The sequence below is a fragment of the Notolepis coatsorum genome (genome assembly GCF_963971535.1).
Source record: "Notolepis coatsorum genome assembly, chromosome: 7".
NCBI lineage: Eukaryota > Metazoa > Chordata > Actinopteri > Aulopiformes > Paralepididae > Notolepis > Notolepis coatsorum.
Genome location: NC_140171.1, coordinates 131,383,427 through 131,408,501, shown reverse-complemented (window position 1 = coordinate 131,408,501; position 25,075 = coordinate 131,383,427). Strand labels below are relative to the sequence as shown.

Sequence of the window (25,075 nt, the reverse complement as noted above, 5' to 3'; positions counted from 1 at the left end):
CGGAGGTAGGCGGGAGTGGTTCCCTTTGCCACACAGTATGCCAGGTCGAGGGCCTTGAAGCGGATTCGTGCAGCAATGGGGAGCCAGTGCAGGTCCCTAAGAAGTGGGGTGACATGGACCGACTTCGGTAGGTTTGAGATCAGGCAGGCCTCTGCGTTCCGAATGAGTTGAAGAGGCTTGGTGGCAGTGGCCGGGAGGCCAGCAAGCAGTGCGTTGCAGTAGTCGAGGCGGGAGATGACTGTTGATTGGACGAGGAGTTGGGTGGCTTCTTTTGTCAGGAAGGGGTGGATCCTTCTGACGTTGCTCAGGAGGAATCTGCAGGTTCTGGTTGTCGCTGCGATGTGAGCAGAGAAGTTCAACTGGTCGTCAAGGACAACACCAAGGTTCTTGGCGGTCGGGGACGCGGTCACAGCTGCATTCTCGACTGTGATGGAAATGTCGGTCACAGGGGAGGATTTGGCCGGCAGGTGGATCAATTCTGTTTTGCTTAGGTTCAGTTTGAGGTGGTTGGTCGTTATCCAGGCGGAGATCAAATCAAATCAAATCAAATCAAATTTATTTGTAAGGCCCGACAACACATGTTAATGTCCCCATGGGCCGGACACGTCTTCTTTAAACAAGTCAAGAAGAAACATAACAATAAGTCAAAAACAAAACAAGAACATCATAAGGTCCAACAAATTTAAAATAAATGCAAAATAAATGAATGAATACAAACACTCCCAGACATACCCCACGCAAAGGTAAGGAAAAACTCACTAAAACCTAGCAATAGGAAAAAAATTCACCACAGGCAGTGTGGAGGAGAGAAACCTTAGAAGGGCCATTCAAGGGGGGATCTCCCTTCTTAGATGTCGGTGATAGTAGTGTTGCAGACCGACAGTTGGTAAGCATGCACTCATGTGTGTAGTGAAACACAGATGAGTGCATGCAATAGCAACTGAACATTTTGAAACATTTAAGATAGAGCTGATAGCGATAGCAACTGAACATGTTGATATGTCGGACAGACAGGCCGAGATCCGCTCAGAGACGTGGATATCTGAGGGAGGGAAGGAGAGGAAGAGTTGAGTATCATCGGCATAACAATGATACGAGAAGGCATGAGACGTGATAATGTTACCCAGTGATTTAGTGTAGAGGGAGAAGAGATGGGGTCCTAGGACCGAGCCCTGGGGGACACCCGTCAGCAGGGGGGCGGGTGGCCGACAGGGTCCCTCTCCATGACACTTGGTAGGAGCGGTCATTGAGGTATAATGTCAGCCATGTCAGCGCAGAGCCAGCCACTTCCATTCCTGCGACTGGGGCACAGCAAGAAATTACATCTCTTAAGACCTGCTGGTTTTAGTCCCTGTGACGTCTGTAGATCTTCTTCTCTGTTGTCAACGTTACCAATTGTTGCGTTTCTCACATCATAAGCGTTGCAACACTTGACAGCATGTTCACCGTGTGGCAGAGTTCCTCCTCGCTTGGCAGAGAAAATTCAATGAGATTGGTTGCCATATAGTGACGTGTGATGGCGGCGCAGGATCAGAGTTTGTCTCGTTTCACCGTGATGTCCTCATCTCAACTCCTTTTGTCATATCAGCCAAAATGTCCTGACGCATAACTAACTCCATTTAGAATGACATTTCGTTCGGCCCCGCTGTTCATACACTTTGTTCTCGACGATATGCGCCGGAGGACAGACGATGCCCTCGACCTTCAGTGGTGGCTGAATAAATTCAAATAAATTCACTCTCCTTTCCCCTTCACGCCACAACAGCTTTTCTTTTGCATCCTTAATTCTATTTGCCTGCATTCCCCTCTCCCCACACTCATGCCCCAGCCCTGTATTTTGCAATGGATGTTATTTTCAAAGTCATTGCTCCCCTTTGATGGAAGGGGTTTGCAGCCGTTTGAAATTGGATAAGAACTTTGTGCAGAAGATAAGGGAAGTTGCGATGAAATGGTTCTCTTGTCTCCCTGTGTCCCTGTCTGGTGAAAGATGGATAGTGCGCCACTTCTGGTTTAGTTATCCATCCTACAAGAAGAAAGAAATGTATTGAGTGTAAATGAAGGCTATCTGTGTGTGTGTGTGTGTGTGTGTGTGTGTGTGTGTGTGTGTGCGTGTGTGCGTGCGTGCGTGTGCGTGTGAGTGTGTGTGTGTGTGTGCGTGCGTGTGTGAGTGAGTGTGTGAGCTGGCCGCCGGGTGCCGCTATTGTACCCTAATCTCAACTGTCAGGTTACAATCGCTGTCCGTGGTGCTGAAAGAGTCAACCGGTGAGCTTTTGAGAGAGAGAGAGAGAGAGAGAGAGAGAGAGAGAGAGAGAGAGAGAGAGAGAGAGAGAGAGAGAGAGAGAGAGAGAGAGAGAGAGAGAGAGAGAGAGAGAGAGAGAGAGAGAGAGAATTAAATACAGTTTGAATAAGGGACATTTCAATTGTGGGGGAAATAAAGAATTAAGAAATGACACTGTGTCCCGTTTTTTGAGAGAAAAACACACAACATCAAAAAGGTTGATTTTATGAAATTGTTGAGTGATGTCATGAGTGTTCCTGAAAGGGGGCTTCAATAAAAGCCGTAGATGGCGCTATATGACGAAGTGAGCGGTGCTTGAGTCTGCCAGATCCCAAAGCCCTCGAAGAGAGAGGAGAGTAAATGAATGCCAGGGAACACGCGGCTGATTCACCTCACTTTGCTACTTTGAAGAGACACGTCCAGCACCTTGCTTGAACGTCTTGAGAGCCGATACGTTTTTAGAGAACACCAATTTGGTCGGCAATTCATATCAAAACATTTTCCCCTCTTTTATTATAGGCTATAGTTCAAACGGATCGCGGCTTGTTGCAATGACTTAGAATATGACTGAGTATTATTTGCGCTTGACGTGTGAGGTTTGAGAACTGCCGTTTCGATAACTGACTGGAAGATTTATCTCGGACTACAAAAACTTGACGTGTTGTATTTGTTTATTAAAAATATCGAGCACATCGCCTGCTGCGAGGCTGCAGCCGTCAGTACAACACCCGTGGACCTCTGAATTGGACGTGGCTGCAGATGTTTCACTGCCTGAAGTTCCAGTGTTTGAGGTTAACGATGTTGGGGGTTGCTAGTCCAGTCGCTTATTGTTTTGGAAAATGATTGCTGGCACAACACCGACGGTAAAATAATGGTCAGAAGATGCCTCGTGACGTTCAAGCCGTTCAGGTAAGGGACAATAATATCTATTATTATGATGTGTCTAGTTCACCTCTTGCGAGCATGATGCCACACAAGTGATTCCATGTGGTATTACAGTATTATGTATAACAGCCTTTACACTGACGTAGGATTTATAGTCTACTCTAGACGTATTTTTCATTCATACTGTATTGGTTGTCAGATACCGCCTATATGTTGCCCTTTAAGAGATCGTCACGCTGTCTGCCAGCAATAGCTTGATAGAGTTTTATTAAAGTCCTGAACGCTATGTGTCTGACACTTGACTTGAGTACAGTGGGCGTGTTTCTCTCTTCCTCTCTTGATTGATTGATTGATTGATTGAACATTTTATTAACAGATTGCAGAATGGCTACAATACAATATACAGCTCAGTCAATACAGACAATTGTTAAGGGGATGCAGACCAGAGAAAGACTTTCGTCTTGTTTACATCAGGGTCCCCCATTTTCAATTCATCATAACATATATTATTATATGACATGACAGATAGACAGTACTGCCATCTAGACATTTATGACATACCAGATCTACAAATACAGTACTGTTTGTGATACAAAAATAGTCTAAAAAAGAGAGTATATATACATTTGGGGGGGAAGAAACTGTACATTGGAGGAGGTTGGGTAGGTGGGGTGGCATGGATGCCTCCACTATACCCGTTATACAGCTATATAATGGAATTTCTTACATTATGTTTAACCACTGAAATACTATATACTACCTTCGACGTGTCCCTGGGCTAATTGTTCTCCATGATTGAGGAATGTCTTAATTAAATCACACAATGATGCGTCTTCTTTCCTTTCATACATCTTTGCACACTGCACAGTGCATATGGTGATGAGGGGATGCACCAGGTGGGAATTCGTTTAGAGTTAACAGTGGATCACAAACTCCACGCACTTGACTATATGGAACAAATAGGCTACTACATGTGAAATAATAGCAGCAGCAGCAATAATAATAATAATAATAATAATAATAATAATAATAATAATAATAATAATATAATAATAATAATAATAATAATAATAATAATAATAATAATAATAATAATAATAATAATAATAATAATAATAATAATACACTTGGATCAACAGGAAGCATGAACAGTAAGTCTCTGCTGGACTATGTGACCACACAGTGCACAATGTGGTCAATGTCTTTCAGGTAGTCAGAAATTATGTCACTCAGACTTTGTCTATAACATTGTGCTGAAGCACTGAGTATCAAACAGAAGTGAGGATAAACATTGTGCTGAAGCACTGAGTATCAAACAGAAGTGAGGATAAACATTGTGCTGAAGCACTGAGTATCAAACAGAAGTGAGGATAAACATTGTGCTGAAGCACTGAGTATCAAACAGAAGTGAGGATAAACATTGTGCTGAAGCACTGAGTATCAAACAGAAGTGAGGATAAACAGTGTGCTGAAGCACTGAGTATCAAACAGAAGTGAGGATAAACATTGTGCTGAAGCACTGAGTATTAAACAGAAGTGAGGAAGTGAGGATAAACATTGTGCTGAAGCACTGAGTATCAAACAGAAGTGAGGATAAACAGTGTGCTGAAGCACTGAGTATCAAACAGAAGTGAGGAAGTGAGGATAAACATTGTGCTGAAGCACTGAGTATCAAACAGAAGTGAGGATAAACATTGTGCTGAAGCACTGAGTATCAAACAGAAGTGAGGAAGTGAGGATAAACATTGTGCTGAAGCACTGAGTATCAAACAGAAGTGAGGAAGTGAGGATAAACATTGTGCTGAAGCACTGAGTATCAAACAGAAGTGAGGATAAACAGTGTGCTGAAGCACTGAGTATCAAACAGAAATAAGGATAGCCAGGAGCCCTTGCACAATACCACAGGATTTATGTATCACATTCAAAATGTATTTCAAATTATATTTTAAATTGGGAATGGCCACCATTATAATCTAAAGGGGATGATACATTATGAAACCTTCTGGGCAGTGAAGATAATAGGCTAATAATGTGAATGATGATGATGATGATGATGATGATGATGATGATGATGATGATGATGATGATGATGATGATTATGATGATGATGATGATGATGATGGGCATAAAATCGATAACGTATGGCAGAAAAATATTGATACAAATTGTAACTGAGGGGTACAATTCCCTGACTGTATTAAAGAGTATGGTATATTAAACCACTACTAGTTATGTACTTTAATTACTGGCCATACAGTACATGAATATATATGGTGAACACCCACACAAGAATACGGCAATGACACATAAAGTACTATTTAGAGGGTATTTATTATTATCAAAGCAACGTTAGGTTACAGATTGAGAATTATGCTCGCGCTTGTATGGCGAAGAACACACGTAAAGTAAGTCAAGAGCGTAAGTCAATGAGAATAGTATGAATACTAAGATGGGTCTAAACTGACACCACCTGTGGCATAGCAATTACATAGGGCACCCTAGTACCAGCTGGAGACACTGGGGGGTTCCCTCCGGGTGTAAGGCCGGCCGGGGTAGAGGAATGTTCGGGTACAAAGTCTGGGTCAACGAGGAATAACGAGGTTCCAGATACAGGAGCCAGTGCAGTACTCCCTTGATCAGTAGACAAAGCAACAGCTATAATCCAGTATGCTCGACAGCATGGAAGACAGCTAGCCAGCCTCTTCCTAGAGGCGGGCTCGATTGATGATCCTCACGGGGGGTAGATCCCAAACGATAGTGGGGTCGACGGTTCTCTGCTCCAGCAGTCACGGTACCAAAGCAATATAATCCAACCAGAAATGGTTCTGCAGTCGCCGGTGTAGGTTCTCCGGTGTACATATCCAACGGTTCTCGTCTAGGACTCCTCGGGTGGGGGCACGAGTTTAGGCCGCCCAGCCTGGATAAGTGCACTAGCTATATACACGACGAACCGGTGGTAATGCTGGTCACTGAAGAACGGTAGCCGCACAATACACTATAAATGATAGACTATTACTTCACATTAGAATAAGTCGAACTCAACGGTACTGCGTTAAACTCTGACACTTTAGCAATCTATTCGCACGCGGTTCTCAAGGCTCTATTTAGAGGCAAAGTTGCTCACTTCACTGCACGTTGTCTCGTGGTGAAGGCATCAAGGTTTTAGAAGACAAGTGCTGCTGTGTACACCTGCGCCGTATTTATACGTAAGGTGAATTATCTAGTGCCAACCTCAGTTCTGTCTCGTATTACTGCGCAGACCCTGGACATGTTGAGACATGCCTGGAGTTGCCTTTGAACTTGCCGTTGGGGGCTTGGTCGCTGGCGCCTAGGGGTCGCTGTCCAATAGGAGAGCGCATATTACTCTGGTTTGTACCCAGGTAAAGGGATATTCCGTGTATATATACAAATAATATACAAGGGATATCAAACGATATACAAATATTATACAAGGGATCTCAAGCAATAAATATATATATTCGGTTTAATCTGACCCTTTGTAACACAAATGTTAAAGTTACTCATTGATCAAAATGTTGAAGATAAGTTCAGAATTTGCAACTCATTGATTAAAATGTTAAAGATAAGTTCAGAATTTGCTACTCATTGATCAAAATGTTCTAAAATGTGTTCTTTCTATACAGTTAACTCCTCTTGGAGGCATGACAATACAGATTGTTATTTGTTCACAGCTTGTCACCAGAGTCACCTTTTCACATTCTTCCACACAGGAAGCTTCTCTGAGCCGGCTTTGTGACAGAAATAATCCTGGGAACCTATCATGGTCGCTATTGCCCAGCTGGACATACTGTCATCCAGGAAATGCTAACTGCTGCTACTGTGAAATGCTATACCTTGCATTACCAGGGGGCGGGCCTTCATAGATCATTTCATTCTCAATGAGGGAAAAGGTGTAAAGATGCTTGATGTGACATAATTCACCATCAAATTATATAATATTCAGCCATGAGTAGGGGAATTTACTCTATTCCAATCTATATATTGATTTGACAGGCCACACTATGGGATATAGAGCTGCCTGGTGGGGGTGTTGGGAGACATTAGGGGTTATGGTCACAGGACCTTATATAGTAGCTTGCCGTAGGAGGGGCAAGAGGAACAACCTGTATAAAATAAAATAAAAACCATACCAAACAAATTCTAACGTCTTAAAAAGACATGCAGGGGAGGCGATCTTTAAGGGGTGAGTTGAGTATTTTGGACCCCTAACCCTATTTCAAATCAAATCAAATCAAATTTATTTATAAGGCCCGACAACACACGTTAATGTCCCCATGGGCCGTACAGGTCTTCTTTAAACAAGTCAAGAAGAAAACATAACAATAAGTCAAGAACAGAACAAGAACACCATAGGGTCCAAAAAATTTAAGATAAATGCAAATAAATGAAAGAATGCAAGCACTCCCAGACATACCCCACGCGAAGGTAAGGAAAAACTCACTAAAACCTAACAATAGGGAAAAAAGCTCCACAGGCAGTGTGGAGGAGAGAAACCTTAGAAGGGCCATTCAAGGGGGGATCTCCCTTCTTAGATGTTGGTGATAGTAGTGTTGCAGACGGACAGTTGGTAAGCATGCACTCATGTGTGTAGTGAAACACAGATGAGTGCATGCAATAGCAACTGAACATTTTGAAAGATTAAAGATAGAGCTAATAGCGATAGCAACTGAACATTTTGAAAGATTAAAGATAGAGCTGATAGCGGATCTATTTGAGGCACAGGGGCGGCGCAAAGAGGGTCAGGGGGAGGGAGGGAGGGGAAGAGGGGGGGGGGGGGGAGAGTTAGAGAGTTCCCATGTTTGTGGTGCTGCAAAAGAGCAGACATGTAGTACCCTGTAGTGCCATGTAGTACCATGTAGTACCCTGTAGTGCCATGTAGTACCCTGTAGTACCCTGTAGTGCCATGTAGTACCATGTAGTACCCTGTAGTGCCATGTAGTACCCTGTAGTGCCATGTAGTACCCTGTAGTACCCTGTAGTACCCTGTAGTGCCATGTAGTACCATGTAGTACCCTGTAGTGCCATGTAGTACCCTGTAGTGCCATGTAGTACCCTGTAGTACCCTGTAGTACCCTGTAGTGCCATGTACATTTACATTTACATTTAGTCATTTAGCTGACGCTTTTATCCAAAGCGACTTACAAGTTCTGTACGACAAGCCATCAGGAAGGGCACAACTCTATCAGCTGAGTAACAATGTTCATCAAAGTGTTGAGTGCTACAGTGTAGGTTAGTTTATTAGGACAAGTGCATGACAGTATGGTTAGTTAGGGTTAGGTTTTTTTTTTAAGGTTTTTTTTTTTTTTTTTTTTTTTTTAATTTGGATAATGGTTGAAGAAGTGCGTCTTTAGTCGACGGCGAAAGATTGGACGTGTTTCGGCTGTCCTAACTGGGGTGGGTAGTTCATTCCACCATTGTGGGGCAAGGACTGAGAATAGGCGACTTCTCTTTGATGACCCTCCCGGAGCTTGGATAGGAGTAGGTCTGAGGCGGCCAGAAGATGCAGAGCGTAGGGGTCTTGAGTGTAGTTAGTTAGTGTAGTTAGAGACCATTGACCGGAGGTAGGCGGGAGCAGTTCCCTTTGCCGCACGGTATGCTAGGTCGAGGGCCTTGAAGCGGATTCGTGCAGCAATGGGGAGCCAGTGCAGGTCCCTAAGAAGTGGGGTGACATGGGCCGACTTCGGTAGGTTTGAGATCAGGCGGGCCGCTGCGTTCTGAATGAGTTGAAGAGGCTTAGTGGCAGTGGCCGGGAGGCCAGCGAGCAGTGCGTTGCAGTAGTCGAGGCGGGAGATGACTGTTGATTGGACGAGGAGTTGGGTGGCTTCTTTTGTCAGGAAGGGGCGGATCCTTCTGACGTTGCTCAGGAGGAATCGGCAGGTTCTGGTTGTCGCTGCGATGTGAGCAGAGAAGTTCAACTGGTCGTCGAGGACAACACCAAGGTTCTTGGCGGTCGGGGACGCGGTCACAGCTGCATTCTCGACTGTGATGGAAAGGTCGGTCAGGGGGGAGGATTTGGCCGGCAGGTGGAGCAATTCTGTTTTGCTTAGGTTCAGTTTGAGGTGGTTGGTCGTCATCCAGGCGGAGATGTCGGACAGACAGGCCGAGATCCGCTCAGAGACGTGGATATCTGAGGGAGGGAAGGAGAGGAAGAGTTGAGTATCGTCGGCATAACAGTGGTAGGAGAAGCCATGAGACGTGATAATGTTACCCAGTGATTTAGTGTAGAGGGAGAAGAGAAGGGGTCCTAAAACCGAGCCCTGGGGGACACCCGTCCGCAGGGGGCGGGTGGCCGACAGGGTCTTTCTCCATGACACTTGGTAGGAGCGGTCATTGAGGTATGATGACAACCATGTCAGCGCAGAGCCAGCCACTCCCATTCCTGCGAGGGCCGCGAGGAGGATCTGGTGGTTGACTGTGTCGAAGGCTGCAGATAGATCTAGGAGAATCAGGACAGAGGAGAGGCCTTTCGCTTTTGCTAAGTGAAGTGCCTCTGTGACCGCAATGAGGGCTGTCTCTGTGGAGTGACCAGTCCTGAAGCCTGACTGATTAGGGTCTAGGAGGTCATTCTGTAAGAGATAAGCAGTAAGTTGGTTGGATACAGCACGTTCAAGTGTTTTAGAAAGGAAGGAGAGAAGAGAGACAGGACGGTAGTTGCCTATGACGGTAGGGTTCAGGGATGGTTTTTTTATGAGGGGCGTGACTCTGGCTTGTTTTAGGGAGGTGGGGACCACCCCCGAGTTGAGTGAGGAGTTGATGGTTGCAGTTAGGAATGGGAGGATGTCTGGTGCTATGGTCTGGAGGAGTGGGGAAGGTAGCCGGTCCAGCTGGCATGTAGTCGGACGGTTCGACGTTACCAGTGTCAGGGTCTCGGCTTCTGTAATGGGAGAGAAAGATGACAGAGTGAAGGATGAGGTTCTCGATTCAGCATTTGGAATGGGTGGGGGTTGGGAGAAGGAGCTGCGGATGTTCTCCACTTTTTCCTCAAAGAAGATCGCAAAGTCTTCGGCAGAGAAAGATGAGGGAGGGGGGGGTGGGGGGGGAGTGAGGAGGGAGGACATGGTAGCATGCAGTTTGCGAAGATTCTTGGCAGAGGCCTCGATCCTATGGTGAAAGAAAGAAGCTTTGGCATTAGTAATGGTTTTGGAGAATGTTAACAAGAGGTTGTGATATGTGTCGATGTCAGCAGTGAGGCGTGACTTTCTATACTTCCTTTCAGCTGCTCTCAGGACCTGTCTTTGTTCTCTCACTGGATCTGTCAGCCATGGACTGGGTGGGGAACGGCGGGCAGGTTTCTCAACGAGGGGACAGAGCTTGTCGAAGGAGGTTGCAAGGGCTGAGAGGAGGGTGGAGGTTGCCATCTCTGTGGAGAGAGCAGAGAAGGTGTCACTCAAAGGTAGAGTGGATAGTATGTCAGAGGAGAGGGTGGAGGGGGATAGGGAGGGCAGGTTGCGTCTGAGTGAGACGGTTTGAGTTGGGGTGAAGACCTTTCGGTTAAGCATGAGAGTTAGTGAGAAGGATATGAAGGAATGGTCAGATACATGTAGGGGAGTTACCGTGGTGTTAATGATACTGGAGTTACGGGAAAATATGAGATCTAAGGAGTTGCCTGCTTTGTGGGTGGGAGGCATGGCAGTGGGAGTCAGGTCAAATGATTGTAGGAGGGAGACTACTATGACTGACTGAGATGAGTCAGGCAGGTTGAAGTCGCCCAATAGAAGGAGAGGGGTACCATCTTCCGGTAAGGAGCTTAGAAGCATGTCCAGCTCATCTGTGAAGTGATCGAGCGGACCTGGAGGGCGGTAGAGTGTAACAATGGTGAGATTGAAAGGATTAGAGACAGATACTGCATGATATTCAAAAGAGGAGAGTGACAGTGCTGGGAGGGGTGTTAAGTTTGTAGTCCATGAAGGAGATGTCATGAGGCCAGTGCCTCCACCCCGCCTGGAAGGTCGAGGTGTGTGAGTGAAGTTATAGTTTGTAGATAATGCTGCAGGTGTTGATGAGTTATTGGGGGTTATCCAGGTCTCAGTTAGAGCCAGGAGCTGCAGATTTTGACTATGGGCGTAGGCAGTAATGAAGTCAGCTTTCTTGACTGCTGATTGACAATTCCATAGGCCTCCCTGTACTGTGACAGGTGTATCAGTGGCTGTAGGAGGGTAGGATAGATTAGCCGGGTTGCTAGCAAACTGCCGTGGGTGGGTTGAATCTGTTCTGGGGGAGCAGATTGTGGATATGAGACACATTGTGGTGTCAAGAGTGGCAGGGAGGAAGTAGAGAAATAGCAGAGTGGGAGGGAAAGGGAGATTTTTCAGCGTGGAGTGTAAGATAGGACTAGGGTGTACTTAGCACTAGGTGGATCGGTGGATTCCTCGGCGGCTAACTCCAGGAAAACTCCTCTTTGTCCCTCTTCGTTTCTCGACGCTTCGCTGACGCTAAGCCAGCAGGCCTTTAAATCCCTATCACTAATTAGTGCTTTCTAACACCTGGCCCTTAATGGGTCACTTAAGGAAACAAAATGGCCGCTTTAAATACGCCCCTTAATCAAGTCAGCTGGTCAGGTCAGCAATCAAGTCTCAGTTTAAAGATATTACTAAATGACTTAAAATGTCTTACCCTGATGCAGTGTAAGTCTCTCAGTGAATGAGCTGTCCTTCCACAACAGAATGTAGTACAGAGTGATTCCAGGAGAGGCTGAGGTTCTGCTTTTAAGCAGTGACAGGGCTCTGAGATCACACTCAGTACACAAGTGCTGTCTTTAAGCAGGAAGCAGCTTTTAATGGGTCACTTAAGGAAACAAAATGGCCGCTTTAAACACGCCCCTTAAACACGCCCCCCCCCCATGTAGTACCCTGTAGTACCATGTAGTACCATGTAGTACCCTGTAGTGCCATGTAGTGCCATGTAGTACCATGTAGTACCCTGTAGTGCCATGTAGTACCATGTAGTACCCTGTAGTACCATGTAGTGCCATGTAGTGCCATGTAGTACCATGTAGTACCCTGTAGTGCCATGTAGTACCATGTAGTACCCTGTAGTACCATGTAGTACCCTTCTCAATGATGTTGTCGAACGGTAGAGTCCTGTCTTAGCACAATCCATACTGTGCTTCATGCTGGAGACAAACCTATTTCACCACTAAAACTAATTTAAAGTTAATGAGGCCACTGTAACAAGCTGAGAGAAGACTCCAATCAACAACATCATCACTGGGAAAAAGGAAATAGGCTAGAACCTATACTTTAACTATAATGACCATGACATCCAAAGCAATCAGAGCCTCGCTCGTAACCACCAGAAAAGTTTCTTGGAAAACACCACCACGACCACCTCCATCACCAGTGCTCCACGCTTGGCAGAACTCCATTCACTTCAGAACCGTATACCTAAGGGTGGAATCAGATACGAGTGCATGTGTGAGCGAGCCAATTAGCTGATAGCAGATCTCTTCTTCTGATCCAATTATAGAGAGCAGAGCATTTACTTTAAGCCTGTTAATTAAAGACTTGGCAGGGAGAGCCTGGGCCTAATCCTCCCATATCACCCATCCAACGGCGCTTCGAAAAACAGCTAAATGATAAGAGAGGAAACGATCGCCCCGGGACAGGACCGGTATCTACAAACCGAAGAAGCCTCTGTCCCTTTCCTTCTGTCTTCCCTCTGTTCTTTCTTATCATTCTATCGTTCTATCATTCACTCTCGTGCTCATTTAGATTACTCTCCCACACACACCCACGCATGCACACACACACACACACACACACACACACACACACACACACACACACACACACACACACACACACACACACACACACACACACACACACACACACACACACTTCAACTCCCAAATTCAAACTACTTTATTTTCCTTTCGGAACTTCATTTGTGCAGTGGTTAAAAGACAAACATACAGTCACAATACATAGACACTCACCACTATAAAAAACACCAACTACATTAAAACTATAGTAAAAACACCACTATAAAAAATACCAACTACATTAAAACTACAGTACTTAAAAGCATGATATATTCAAAATCCATATGGAGCAATTCTATATGTATATAAATAATAAATAATAATACAGATGATATGTGTCCATTAGGTGGAAGGGGAGTCTATTGTTAAGTAGTCCAACGTCCTTGGGACACACTCACTCACTCACACACGCACACGCACACACACACACACACACACACACACACACACACACACACACACACACACACACACACACACACACACACACACACACACACACACACACAAACAACCGTGCATGACTGTAAACCCTAATGGCAAACAGAGGACTTAGATCAAAAGGTATTATGGAGGGACCTAGTTTTCAATTTACACCTATTCCACCTAATATATTTAGCATAACTGTTCTAGTCCTATATCATCTTCACTCAATTGTATGTCTAGGAACAATATAAGAGCTTTGAAGCTAAACAAAATATCCACTAGTTCTTGCTTGAAAAAAAACCAGACATAATATATATATATATAATATTATTCAGGTGTTGGCTTTGCCAAGTCTTTATAACTGCACATCCCAAATTAGGTCAGTGTTTATGTATTCAAAGCTTCAATCCCTGGCACAGTGACCAGATGGCCGTACAGTATTGGCATATTCCCAGGAGGTATATGGGTTCATAATCTAGACGAATAATCCTTTTGATCATGGCATCACAACCTCAATAAATACTGCCATAACACCATGGGTTCGTTCATAACCTTGAGGAATAATCCATTGATCACACTAGAGGTTCCTAACCTTGACCGATAATCCCTTGATATTATCACGTTACAGTGTCCTCCACAGACGATAATCGAGTTATCCTGACACATTCCGCAATATGCTCGGCCTCGGAGCAGATGGGTGTCATATTTCAATACTTCATAATGTTACAGTTTCCTAGGAGAGAGAGAGAGATATAGGATGACTGAGTGTATGCCTACTGCTTAGGCTGTTATGTCGTGAATATTATTACGGTTCCAATCTTTTTATCTTCATTATGTTCTCCTTCTAAATCAACGGAGACGTGTTCGAGGCAGCAGTGGTCTCAGAGGCACAGGCTGTATCCCTGCTGTGTTTCGTTCGGGCCCAGGACTCATCTGTGATTCGACCCTGATCGTCATGCTCAAAGGCATCAAATTTGTGTTGTCTGGTTCATTCCTTTGCACGTCGAAGTTCCCAACACCGCTTCACAACTCGAAAAGTATAATAATAATGATTATTATTATGGAAGGTAAACAGCAGGTTGTAGCACCACATATTAGAGTGAACACATTGGACATTGTTAGTCCCCTTAGACACTGCTCTCAGTAATAGGACTTGGGCATAATTTCCCAGACACAATATACAATCTGCTCATGGAAAACAATATTTTTTTCTTTTTTTTGGACTCGCAATCTGAAATGTCCTTGACGTGTTATGACTAAGGAGCAAACACTTTGGCTCCATCTTAGGATATATGGTCCCATCGGATGCCTGCCAAACCACCATGCTCCATACTTAGTGGATTATTCAACATCATCTTCATCAAATCAGCTCAGAGCCCTCCCTTTATGGAGCCGTATTAATGGCTGTTGATAGGGACCATGTGTCAGGGTCTCACGTGGCATCAAGAAGGTTTGTTGAGGACTTTGCGTGACTGCAGCTGTTTACCGTTACAGGACGTGCTGTCGGATATTCTCTGGGGCCAGCACTGTGTTTGAGAAAACAGCCCTAGCCTGGCTTTGGAGAGAGCAAATCCATGAATAATTGATTAATTTCTTCTGCTGTTATATGCTTCTGGTGTAGAAACAAAAGCTAAAGGTAAATTGTGCAGGATTTGCTCTAAATATATCAGTGTTAAATGCATCGTGCTTACATTAATCCTTAGAGGTCGCCAGATAGGTACCACAACTGCTTTCTGTCTATTTCATTATTTTCTTCCCCGCTGCTTTGACGCTTTGCTTATACCAGTCAAATGGAAACAATGTATAACATCTCGCAGCAAATTGAGCCTGAGGATTCCAAAACTGGACCAAGTGAAAGCACACAGCACATGTTATGGGTCACTGTTTGCAATGAAAACAGTCGTGTTTTATCGCTAGTGTTGTGGAATATTCTAAGAGTCGAGACGATGAGCTGTAGGAATTTAGATGAGTCGAGTTGTAAAAAATGAACATAGATTTATTTCTGTGATCACAGAAAAGTCCTCAGTTACAAATCAGAGACAAGTGTACACAAGCGTCTGACCAGGAAATGAGAGCGAGCTCTGGTCAGACTTACAATTAAATACTGGGAATGACAAATGAAAACAAAGATGAATCATTAAAAACAAAAGGTGAGTTAGGGATTTTGTCTTGTCTAACACAAGACCGGAGTCAAGATTAAACAAGAAAAGAACAAGATGTGATTTACTTGGAAATGTCCTATCTAAGTCAAACTGGCCTGGCCCTTGAGGTTGTTTTAGGAACATCCGCCAGACTGTCGCCCTAGTGTTTTTGAGCGTGTATACTAGTTGACCCATATTAAACTAGTCTGTAGGAGAATATGTATTTTAACACATAGCTATGAAACATGTCCAATAAGCTGTACAAATTATGTAACATATAACAATTACTATCACACTAGCATTATGGTTTATTATAAAATTGGTGTGACTTGAGTTGCTGTAGCAGAAAAGATGCCACTAGGATACTTGTAGACATTCCCCACATTATCTCCTCATAGATCCCTGCTGTCCTTCATCTATCCAGTATTATATATTATAACAATATTACAACAATACAACTTATTCACACAGCCACCAAAAGGCTGACGGGGTGGGAAGATACCAAAGTTCCCATTCACTTCAATGTTAGAACGTTGCAAAAAACATTCAATGACGTGAATGAGGTGAATTGCTCTTGAGAGCGGGGCAGTGGTGCTGGAACAGTATAGGGAGGTGTAGTGGTTACGTCATTGTTGTTTCCGGCCGGTCCACCTCGCTTGAAATTGCAATGTATTTCCAATGGACACATTTCTAAATCATCTCGTTTAAAACAAATAAAGCATGAACATTGGCATGGTGTACCTTTCTGTGTGTATTCATCCACAATCTATAGCTCAACATGAAACAATTGGCAATTAATCGTAAAATAATTACCTATAATAATTTTATTTCAACCAAAAATGCCAGGTAATTTTATATTTTTAGGAAATCCCTGAACATGATATTGCATTGGTTTGTGATAGATTAGATAGATAGATAGATAGATAGATAGATAGATAGATAGATAGATGTTGAAATTAAACTTGGAAGATAAAAATTAATTAAATTAACTTTCCTTGCTTATGATTTATGTGTAATGAATGGAATGTAGACAATCTTGTTGGCAATATAGAACAGCTGACAGATTAGAAATAGCATCTATTGTTCAAAAGTTATTAATTAATTAATGAAACTAGATAGATAAAAAGATTATTAAAAAAATTTTTTTTACATATTGTGATGGTAATTATAAAACTTTCATGTGTGTGTTAAAAATGTTCTTCAAACTTACCCCATTCTCTTCATAGAGCCTTGTCTTTCCCATATTCGCTGCCTTCTAGAAGCATCTTTCCTGGGTAGAGAATTACTGCCCTGGGTCTTCCTGGTTCTCAGCTGTATGTTATTAGCCAACGCTAGCATGGAAGCTAGCGCCAGCAGCTAGGGTTTGCCGTCAATTCTAGGTTGATAAAATTAAATATGTTACATATACGAATATGACCCACTAATGAATACACTAAATACAGCAATGTGGCTATTTGAAAACACTGCATTTGCGAAATAAATACGTCAATTTTGTCACGCGTTAGCTCAGCAGCTAATGCATGCTAGCCCCTACTAGCCTGGGGGAAAATATAAGCACACACTGGTACTTTTCAAAACAAGCTTTTTGATGGAAAATATGACCAGAATCTCTGGAAAAACATCTCACAAACACTATAGACGGTCATAAAAGTTAACGAATGCTATAAGAAGTCCAACAGATTAGTATAAACAGTACTTACACGGTCGTTTAGAAATCTATAGCAGAGCGCATTTTCCCCGTAGAAATGTACTTTGCGACTGGCCGCTCTGGAGAAAAGTAGCAAAAAACTCGAGCTGCCGTCGACGGAGGCTTTTATGCACTTCCGGTCAGAGCTGCGGATTGATACTTGCTGTGCGTGTGGGGGCCGGTGTTCCTAATATGGTCACAAAAAATGGTGTCCCTCCGCCAAAAAATGGCTGAACAGGGTGGATATAAATAGACAGCGCACTATCTGTACGGGGCCGTGTTGGTCGATCTGGAAGAATAATGTCAGTGATAAAAGGGAACTCATTTTGTGCAAAAATGGAAAGCTTGCCAATGTTCATGAGGCAGAATTATTACAATAGCCGATAATACATTTTCACAATGATAAATCCATATTCGGGTGGACCGCGCGGGAAACTAAAGTGACGTCAGACTACAACTCCCTATTGCCAGCATGTAAAAGACATATTTCAAGTGTTTGCGTGCTGTCTTCACAATACCTCCATCTACACTATACAGCACTACCACCTGAGACCCTGGGCTGGATATCAAGGCTAGATAGCTCTGTCTCGTTCGTTAGGCATAAATGCTGAGTGGGAACAAAAACTCTCAGGAGCAGAGAGCTGCTACAGAAACATCTTTCCCTGGCTTGTCATGACGAATGTGACAGCGAGGAGAAAGGACATGAGCTGGATGTCCCTGAAGTATCTTATCACTATCTTTGTTCCACTATGGATGTAAGAGACCATGGGGTCTCATTCTCCAACGGACTTACGACAAAAAGGGCTTTCTCATAGGGCCATTTGAGACCTTTTCAGGCAAGACATGAATATAGACAATTTGGGTCTCATTCCCGAAAATGTTTCAAAGATATATTCTGGAGGACTTATCTTGGAACCACTGAGACATAATCAATGACAAGTTCACTCTGAGTCCTGAACGTGCTGGTAATATGTCTTAAGTGGCTGAAAAGGTAGCACAAATTATATGATCTGATATCTGCTTGGAGAATGGCATTCTGTCTTAAACTCGAAAGCGCGTTCCCGTTCAGGTCATTTGCATACAAAACACTGCCTCCAGAGCTTATAAGGCAACTAGTGACGCAGCTGTGTGCAAATGGAATGGCGGAAGTGCTTTGCGAGTCTTGCGAGCCGCGTGATTACGAAACCTAGCGTCAGTCAGTGCCAATCAGAGAGCGTCTCCGAGAAATGCGGCTAGGTTTCGTAATCACGCTTGCGTGCCATCAAAACTAGATTAGATTAATGTATTGGCATCATATACAGCTTGCGGTACACCTGCCGCAGCGCGTGCACACACACACACGCGCGCAGTACTGTATATGAATGAATGAATGAAATATAATATATATAGCCTACGGCTGGCGTAATGAATGAACGCAGTATGGCTTATTATTCCATAATTAAGCCTATAGGCTACTGTTCATTCGTAGGCGCACACAAGACTTGTTATGGAATATTAATGCAGTCTATTTCCACCGATTAGCTTTAGTTCTTATTTATTTATCCACTGTCATTTCAGTATTGGTGTATAGGCTATATAGTGTATTTCAATATAAGTGTAATTGATTAATGATATATTCGAAGGAATGCAGGTTTATAGCTATATCAACCCCCTCCAATGTACAGTAAATGACCAAGTATGGTTTTGTCAATATTCCAATGTACAGTTTTGCTTGTACAGTGTAAGTCTACCACCCCTCCTACCCAACCTCCTCCAACAGTTTCTACGTCAAATGTACTCTCTTTTCTGGACTCTTTTTGTATCACAAACAGTACTGTATGTGCAAATAAATATAATATAAATATAATATAATATAAATGTATAGATGTAGCAGTACTGTCTATCTGTGTCGTGTGTGTCATATATGTTATGATGAATTGAAAATGGAGGACCCTGATGTAAACAAGACGAAATTATTTCTCTGGTCTGCATCCCCTTATGTAATTGAGCTGTACTGTACTGTACCCATTCTGCAATCTGTTAATAAAGTTTTCAATAAATCAATCAATCAAACAAAGGTCTGTCCCATTGTATACCAATCAATGGGATACATTGCATGTTGACCTGCATTCTTTCAAATGTATATAATTAATCATTAAAACAGATGTGTAACAAATAAGAAATACAAATTCCACAGAAGGCATTAAATAATTATTATTTTCAATCATTTCACAATAATTGCATAATTGTGTTTGAATATCTGAGTAGTTAAAGTAATTATACATTTGTCCAAAATAGCTGGTTCAGATATGGTTAAGCAGCTGCCCTGTGATCAGATGAATCCATATTATTTATTTTTCCGACATCAAATGCGTAATTTCTTATCGTACAAATATTGTCATATTTATTTTAATTATGATTAAGTAATTAATTCCAAGGAGGCCTGTAGTGTTGATGTAAAGGAATCACTATGAGAACACAGTCTGTCAAGTTATAAATGACATTTTAAATTAGTCAATCAATCATGAGATTTGATCGTGGCTGAGAGCAGATTTAAGAGTGCTCCTCAGCACTCTTAAATCTGCTCTCAGCCACGATCAAATCTGATCTCAGGAAAATTTGAGGACTCCCACTCCCAGCCCTAATATGTCTTAAAGACGAAATTTTTTGTCGTAACTTCGTTCGGGAATGAGACCCAATATATTATAATATAATATTAATGTTTTATTGGGACGGTTGGTGAATCACAAAATCGGCCCGAAAAGGTCTCAAATGCCCCTAAGAGAAAGCCCTTTTTGTCGTAAGTCCTTGGTGAATGAGACCCCTTGACCTTAAAACATCAAAAAAGGGGCGCCACATAGCGCGCTCAGCCGCGACACGGCCGACCCGGGTTCGATTCCCGAACCCGTCGTTATTTGCCGAATGTCTTTCCCCCACTCTGTCTCCCATTCCGCCTCTATCTCTATCTACTGGACTGCCCAGTAGAAATAAAGCAATAAAATGCCAAAAAATAAAAACATCTAAAAAGAATCCAGTTCTAAAAGCATAGAGCATTCTTTTACACAGAGAAACCGATTGGAAGGAGATGTTTCCCTGTTTAGATAGTTATGTAAACGTGTTTGATGTAAAAGTGTTCCTGTGTAACTAGCTTAAAGGAATACGGCAACATTATGGGAAATGTGCTTACCTTCTTCTCCAGAGTCAGACAAGAAGATTGATCAAATGTTTGTCTCAGTGCAAGCAAGCCTAGCTTAGCTTAGCACAAATTAATGTTAGCGGATACGCACCAACTAGCCTAGCTGTTGGCCAAAAACACCTCTCCTGGAATTTTAAACTAGGCTAACTGATCCGTATCTGCTTCCAGTCATGTGTGCTAAGCATGGTTAGCTTTCTACTGAATGCACAGAGAGGAAATTGGTATGTTGAGTGATTTTAGATGCCTTCTATTACATATGTCATTATTTATATTTATTTCTTATTTCTTGATTATCATGATCAACTAATCAAATTATCATTATCAATATGAATGGATTATTAGTAGTATTACATAAACTCCTGTATTTATACTGTAAACAACTTTATTAACATAGGCCTCCTATCGTATACTAATGATTATAAAATAAACCGATATAATCCAGTTTCCCCTAAAACCATCGTATTTATACCATCTTGTCTGTCTACTGGCTTATAATGGAACCAATCTTAGCACCAAAAATGCATGTGAGAAACCCCCTAACCCAAAAAAAGTCCATTTCTGTTTTTAACTTTGAGGGCTATATAGTCTAGACAGCCATAGTCTAAATAGAGCCTATTGTTGTTGACCTCCATTCTTCGAGAGGAGAACAGTTAGCAACTTCAGTCGGCCTCTTAACTATCTCCACTGTGTCTTCCTGTCACCTCTCTTTGCTGTTCTCTTCTTCCCTGTTCTTATCTCCTCCTTTTTCTCATCCCCCTCTCCTCTCTAATCTCTCCCTCACGGGAGGCCCAATCTGTGGCGTACCTGCTGACATATGAATCACCTAAATTTTTGCTCCCGCTCCGGGAAGCTGCTTGCCTTTAATTGGGCAACCAGAGTAGTCCTGGCTGTGTGCCAGTCAGGTGGTATCATGGCGATAAAACAAGGGAATGAAAATATTCACTCAAATTAACCCTCTGATGTTCTCTTGGCTTTGGCTGTGATTTACCACCAACCCCCCCCCCCCCCCCCCCCATGCCCAAGTTGGGGAAAACTATAATGATGAGGTGAAAATGATGACAAAACAAACAGACATTCCAGACTGGACTACATTTGATTTCCTGTCGGCTATCAACAAAAAAACACAGCAACAGGAAATAACATTGAGTCTCAGCTGTTACTCTGCTCATTCTCTCCTCCCTCTTCCTCGTCTCCTCCTTTGTCTTTTCACCGTCTCTTGTCTTTCGACTATCCATCCTTTCACATTCTTCACACTATTTTGTGGTCTCTCTATATTCATCTCCACCGCTCTGCCGCCTGACACTTCTTTCCGCCCTCCTCGTATCACCCTGTTTCCCTCATCCCTTCCGTGTCCTCCCTCTGCTCAATTAAATTGTCTCTCTACGTTCAAAACATCTCCCCCTCACCCGTCTCTCTCTCTACCCCCTCAAAACATCTCCCTCTCACCCATCTCTCTCTCTACCACCCTCAAAACATCTCCCTATCACCTGTCTCTCTCTCTACCCCCTAAAAACATCTCCCTCTCACCCATCTCTCTATCTACCCCCCTCAAAACATCTCCGCCTCACCTGTCTCTCTATCTACCCCCCTCAAAACATCTCCCTCTCACCCATCTCTTTGTCTACCCCCTCAAAACATCTCCCTCTCGCCTGTCTCTCTGTCTACCCCCTCAAAACATCTCCCTCTCACCTGTCTCTCTCTCTACCCCCTCAAAACATCTCCCTATCACCTGTCTCTCTCTCTACCCCCTAAAAACCTCTTCCTCTCACCTGTCTCTCTCTACCCCCTCAAAACATCTCCCTCTCACCTGTCTCTCTCTCTACCCCCTAAAAACCTCTTCCTCTCACCTGTCTCTCTCTACCCCCTCAAAACATCTCCCTCTCACCTGTCTCTCTCTCTACCCCCCTCAAAACATCTCCCTATCACCTGTCTCTCTCTCTACCCCCTAAAAACATCTTCCTCTCACCTGTCTCTCTCTACCCCCTCAAAACATCTCCCTCTCACCCATCTCTCTCTCTACCACTCTCAAAACATCTCCCTATCACCTGTCTCTCTCTCTACCCCCTAAAAACATCTCCCTCTCACCCGTCTCTCTATCTACCCCCCTCAAAACATCTCCACCTCACCCGTCTATCTGTCTACCCCCCTCAAAACATCTCCCTCTCACCTGTCTCTCTCTCTACCCCCTCAAAACATCTCCCTCTCACCTGTCTCTCTATCTACCCCCCTCAAAACATCTCCCTCTCACCTGTCTCTCTCTCTACCCCCTCAAAACATCTCCCTCTCACCTGTCTCTCTCTCTCTATATATATATAAATAAATAAAAATAAATAAATCTAACCCTAACTAACCTTACTATCATGCACTTGTCCTAATAAACTAACCTACACTGTAGCATGCAACACTTTGATGAACAACATCCTAACATCCCCCTCTCATCTCTCCTCTCCTCTCTGTCCTCTTGTCTTCTGCAGGATATTCGTGGTGGGCATCGGTTTCTTCAGTCTGTGTTTTCTAATGACCTCTCTAGGGGGTCAGTTCTCCGCCAAGAGACTGGCAGACTCCCCCTTCACCATCCGCACAGAAGGTACCGACACGCATGCATGTGTGTCTGGTGCGCGAGTTTAGTGTGTGTGTGTGTGTGTGTGTGTGTGTGTGTGTGTGTGTGTGTGTGTGTGTGTGTGTGTGTTGTGTGTGTGTGTGTGTGTGTGTGTGTGTGTGGGTAAATGCCTCTGTCACCAAGTTAAATATTATTTACCTGCATATTGCTGTGCTGTAATTTGCCTTGGATCCATTTGTGTTCCACTGCTGTACAACAGTGTTTTCACTTTAATCTGCATAGTACATATTTTGAGTGAATTTATTGTAAAGTATACAAGTTACACCAGTCACAAGTCATCAGCCACCAGTACAATCAGTTTATAGGCCAATTCATGTATTGGAGACAGAATCAATACAATCGATACTGCATGTAATACACACACACACACACACACACACACACACACACACACACACACACACACACACACACACACACACACACACACACGCACACACTAGGGCTGAGCCCAAACGTTCGAACCTTCGAACCTTCGTTCGTTACGTTGGCATTCAAATTCTAAATCAACATTTGAATTTTTTATTTTTAATAAGAAATAAATTCTTTTTAATTTTAAATTTTTTAAATATTTGTTTCTATTCATTCTGTTTAAACCAATGGGGTTTTTCTTCACAGTTGCAGATACAGATTAGGCTACACTAATATTATAGTATTATAGTATCCACTGTTATGCCGATGACACACAACTCTACATAAAAACTGCCCCAAACCCCTCTGCAGCTCTGTCATGCCTCATCACCTGTCTTGGGGAGATAAAGGCATGGATGAACAGCAACTTCCTCCAACTAAACAGCAAAAAAACCGAGGCACTCCTAATTGGCACCCCTCACCAGGTTCAGTCTTCATCCATATCACATCTCACCTTTGACGGCCAGGTAATCCCCCTCTCCCCCTCAGTCACAAATCTGGGGGTTCGATTTGACCCCCACCTGACCTTCAACACCCACATAAAACACCTCTGCAAGACCTCATTCTATCACCTAAAAAATATATCAAAACTCCGTCCCATTCTAACCCTGTCAGATGCAGAGAAGCTTGTCCATGCCTTTATCTCCTCAAGACTGGACTACTGTAACGGACTCTTCATCGGGATTCCTGGCAAGAGCATCCAAAAGCTGCAATACATCCAGAACAGCGCTGCCAGGATCCTGATGAGAGTCCGTAAACACGATCACATAACCCCCATCCTCCACTCACTACACTGGCTCCCCGTCTCATCCCGGATCAACTACAAAATCCTGACGATCACCCATAACTGCATAAACGGACACGCACCCCTCTACCTTCAGGAACTCATCACTCCACAATCCTTCACCCGCACCCTCAGATCCGCAGGTAGCCTGCTCCTTCAGGTCCCCAATACCCGGCTCTGCACCATGGGTGACCGAGCCTTCTGCACGGCTGCACCACGCCTGTGGAACAGCCTCCCCATCCAGCTGAGGGCACCACAGAGCCTGGACTCTTTTAAAGCAGGCCTGAAAACCTACCTATTCAAAAAGGCCTTTGACTGTTAGCTTTTTATTTTAATTGTATTGCGCTGTTGTTTTTAAATTGTCGGTTTATACTATGTTTTTAATTAACTATGTTCTATTTTTATCTTACTTTTATTCTGTATTTTATTTTATTTGTTTTACTAATAACTATTTTATTTCAATTTTTTTAACTATGTTCTAACCCTGTAGTGTAGCACTTTGGGATCCCAGCGAACAAAAAGTGCATTACAAATCCAAACTATTATTATTATTATTATTATTATTATTATTATTATTATTATTTATTATTATTATTATTATTATTATTATTATTATTATTATTATTATTATTATTATTATTATTATTATTATTAAAAGAAACTGATGAGTTATATTCATTAGAAAGTTGATTTAATTGATTTAGTTGGGGTGGGGCTTCTCCCTGGGCTGTGTCTGGGGCTGGAAAGTTGATTTAATAAAAGAAAAAATACTAATTTAATCAGATTAATCACTTTATTCAAATTGAGGATTTAGTTTGAGCATATACAAAAATATATATATAATAATAAATAAAAAAAAAAAATTTAATCCACTTTTTCTCCTC

The 25,075-nt window shown here is 43.0% G+C and overlaps 1 protein-coding gene across 1 annotated transcript in view; it reads left to right on the top strand.

Annotated features, from left to right (window-relative positions):
• Positions 1-3,149: 3,149 nt before the first annotated feature.
• Positions 3,150-25,075, top strand: part of LOC311232149 (alpha-1,6-mannosylglycoprotein 6-beta-N-acetylglucosaminyltransferase B-like) — a gene marked incomplete at both ends in the record, with an annotated part of 487,590 nt that continues 465,664 nt past the window's right edge. The window contains 2 exons of the mRNA XM_084318847.1: positions 3,150-3,187; positions 22,851-22,963. Of these exons, the coding sequence (XP_084174973.1) occupies positions 3,150-3,187; positions 22,851-22,963 (151 nt within the window). The remainder of the gene's footprint in view (positions 3,188-22,850; positions 22,964-25,075) is intronic.